We start from the raw sequence: 3,773 nt of genomic DNA, 5'->3' as shown, positions 1-3,773 counted from the left end.
AAGCCCCGGCTTAGCGTGAGCTGAGGCCGGGATGGAGTGAGCTGAGACGGTGGCGTCAAGAACGGCGCGCCCGGCGGATGCGACGAATGAGCGGCAACCACATGTGACGGACCCCGGGCTGGACTGTAAAGTTGATGTATTTCCTCAGCGACCAGCACGGATCAGCTCTAGGCATGACGAAGCGGATATCGTCCTCTTTTGGAAGACCAAACAAAGTAGTTTCGCTTTCACAACGAAACACACAGCGTCTTCACTACATGGCTGCAGCGTCAAAAATACTACAGTGAGAATAAAAGTTATGCCTTCTTTCTTTGCGTGAACATTTGGGTGGCGTTACGCAAATCTTCACACATAGTGAGGTAGATATGTGGGGGCGTGTTAGAACGAGCCGTTTTAGGTAGGTGTGGCTGACTCTGAACTTTTATAAAGAATATCTCTTTGGATTTGAGACTTTAGTCTTTGCAACTTTACAGATCTTCTTTATGCACCAAGAGCTTGTAACACTCCAAAGAGAAAGGAAAAATTTAAATTGCATCATATGACCCCTTTAAATATTAAGCTTTGTAACAACCTTTCCATTTCACTTTTATTTTTTATTCCCCTGTTGTATGTGTGTTTTGTAGATAACCTTTTCAAACCCAGGGACAGAGCCATCTCAGGCAAGGAGATGCAATGGAGATCCAGGCGGTGAGTTTTTGTGTACACACACTCATAATATCACACATGCAACAGTGCTAATCATGCACAATATGATCCCTTTCTGAAAAGGACAGTGTTTGCTTATCTCTCTGCTTGAATAAAAGCCACCAGATCATGAAGTATAGTGGATAAAAGCATATATGGACATATATGTCAGTATCATATATGGACAGTATATCTTGATATTTCCATGTGTGTTTGTCTGTTTGGATGAAAAGTAGATGAATCACTTCCTTCTTGCACCTCAACTCACTTTTCATCATGTCATTATGCATTCATCATCCTCAGTCTGTGCTTGCAGGATTTACAACAAACTCCCTGAGGTAACCAAAAAGAAGGAGGAGGAGAGGAAGAGGCTAGTTTTGGAAACCAACAGACTGAGGGTAGAGGTGTTCAAAAAGGTTAAGCTTTAAATCTCACTCTGCTTTTTTTAAGGCTTATAGATTTTAATGAGTTTCACCATTAAAAACATATTCACAGTTTTACTTGTATTTGTTTAGCTTCTGTTAATCTGTCATAAAAGCCAACAATATTCATAATGTACAATGCCAAGTTTAATATACAGTATATGGTAGATTAGTACACAAGCTAGAGCAGAAGAGAAATAAGATTTTTTTGCTGACACTTTACAATAATTTTATTTGTTAACAGTAGATACAGAAACTACATCAGGTAACATGAACTTACAATAAAAAATACTTTTACAGAATATATTAATCTATCATTATTTTCTAATACATTAAAAAAGGTCAAAATGTTAACATTAATGTACTGTGAACATGAACAAGCAACAAATAATTATATTTTTATTAACTAACATGATCAAAGATGAATAAATATAATATACATGAAAATGTATTACATTGCATTTTGTTTGTGTTTGCTAATGCCTTAACTAATGCTAACAAATAAGACCTTATTGTAAAGTATTACAGATTATATTTATTTTTTTATTTTTTAAAAATATCCTAAGATCTGATTATGTGTTATTTGTTACGCCTATGTTGAAACGCCTATTCCATTTTACTAAAACAAATCCATTACTGCCATGTAGCAGGCAGGTTATAGTCCCGAGGCACTATAATGTTTTGCATTTTGTTTCATAAAAGGGAATTAGAGGTATACTGATGTGTGCAGAGAATGAGCCAGGTCACATATTGTGGTTTCATCAAATAACTGTGATATAATCCAAATTTGGCCAGTTCATGTTACAGGGAGCATGGGAGCAGAGGTTACAGCTGTAAACACTTTTGTCCTTTAAGCTTGATTAAGCATGGTAAAAAGCACAGCTGTTGATTGGAGAATTATTGTGGAATCCATTTGAGGCTGTGAAAAAAGCAGCCAGAATTAAGCAAAATGAAACTTTACACAGACATGCTTCTTAGCTGAATATAGAGCAGAACAGTAAAATATGATAGTGTCTTTTTTTCAGGACCCAGATAATGTAGTTAAGTTAGTAGAATGTAATTAAAAGGAGAATTCAATTAAAGATTGCCTGGTTTAATAGTCACAATTAAATTAGATTCAGAGTTTTAACCAAGACTCTGAGAGATGTTTGTAGTCCTTAAGCCTAGAAGAGAATTAGCCTTTTCCAGCAGTGAGTTCCCTCTGGAATGTCTAATGAGTCTATTCGAGTAAATTCAAATTTAATTTAAAAAAAGGGTTTGTTTTTTGTCTTTTATGAAGACTGAAAAGTTGGAGAATATTCAAGAAGTGAAGTGGGAGAGCGAAAGAGGGGACTGGCTATAAATAAAATGTGTTCTTTAAAAGCTCAGCTTTCTATCTGTTATCAAGGACAGTGGTGCTCAAAGGCCCTCTGTTGTTTGAAGGGAAAAAAATTTCCTCTACATCTTAATTTGATGTGGTTTTTGCATTTTCATTTAGAGTTATATTATTTTAATATATAAATGATTTATTAATTTAACTACTTCAGTCATTTTGTGGGCCCCCTTGGAAGTTTGCTGAGGCCCTCCTCGTGGGCACTGGACCCCCTGGTTGAGAACCACTAATCTAGGATATGAGTTACAGTATGTGCTTGACTATAGCCCTTATGTAGCAATTTGCTAGTGACTTACCTTTTTTAAAGAAAACCTAGAATTCAAAATTCCTGTTTGTTGTATATGACAGCGCATAATTTTTTAACAAAATGTGAAAGTGGCTTTTCATGAAGGAAAACACAGCGTTTAGCACACAACCTTAGCTTTTCCGGACTGACCTATAAATTGACGTCATGACCGAATAGCTCTGTTGCTTTGTGCTGATGCTGTAACAGTGAACACTCTAAAGTGATCCTCCAGACTGACCTTTAATGACCACCGTAAGGACAGACACACCTGAGGCTTTTGTCTCCTAATGCGTTCTGTCACAACTGTCAGCCCAAGTGTATCAGCAGAGATGAAACTTGTGCTGCTCTGTGAAAACCTTCCCTCTGGTTAGAAACAGCAGGTGCTATGTGCTGGCAGACTGTCTGATCTCACCTTGCTGAACTTTTACCTCCGTACTGAGGTGTCAAACGATATATAGAGGCTCATGAGGGGCATTCATGCAGAGATCCAACTGTGCTTCACAGCAGATTGGAAATGATAATATACAACATGAGCATTACATTTATCTTGTCGGGCCCTTGTGAAAACCCACTTAATTCAATTCAATTCAATTCAATTCAAGTTTATTTGTATAGCGCTTTTCACGATACAAATCGTTGCAAAGCAACTTTACAGCAAATTAAGTTTCTACAATATTTAGTGGTAGCTTATCAGTGGTGACTGTCAGTTAATGTACATATGGCAGAAATGTACGGAAAAATCAATTAAAGACGTAATCAAACAGACGATGAACACTATTAACAGCAATTATTATATGATGCAATCAAACTTATAGCAAAATGTGGTAGTTCTGTATGTTGTTTCAGGGTTGGCATCATCTGAGGTCCTCTGAGGGGTTGGCATCATCTCTTCTCAGGTGTTCTGGATCCAGACTGAAGCTTGTATAAATCCAAGTTACATCCCGTGGCAAAAACAGAGAAACAAATAGAGACATAATTAACATAGCTGCTGTTCCAACCAAGCAACATT

General features: G+C 37.1%; 1 protein-coding gene across 1 annotated transcript in view; it reads left to right on the top strand.

Annotated features, from left to right (window-relative positions):
* The window catches only part of LOC107594852 (centrosomal protein C10orf90 homolog), a 42,299-nt gene that overhangs the window by 17,563 nt on the left and 20,963 nt on the right, over window positions 1-3,773 (top strand). Inside the window, exons 4-5 of the mRNA XM_016285060.1 lie at window positions 624-687; window positions 1,001-1,100. Coding sequence (XP_016140546.1) covers window positions 624-687; window positions 1,001-1,100 — 164 coding nt within the window. The remainder of the gene's footprint in view (window positions 1-623; window positions 688-1,000; window positions 1,101-3,773) is intronic.

The sequence above is a fragment of the Sinocyclocheilus grahami genome, unplaced genomic scaffold, assembly GCF_001515645.1.
Source record: "Sinocyclocheilus grahami isolate Dianchi unplaced genomic scaffold, SAMN03320097.WGS_v1.1 scaffold191.1, whole genome shotgun sequence".
NCBI classification, from domain to species: Eukaryota; Metazoa; Chordata; class Actinopteri; order Cypriniformes; family Cyprinidae; genus Sinocyclocheilus; species Sinocyclocheilus grahami.
Note: the sequence above shows the minus strand (reverse complement) of the source record. Positions and strands in the feature narration are given on the sequence as shown.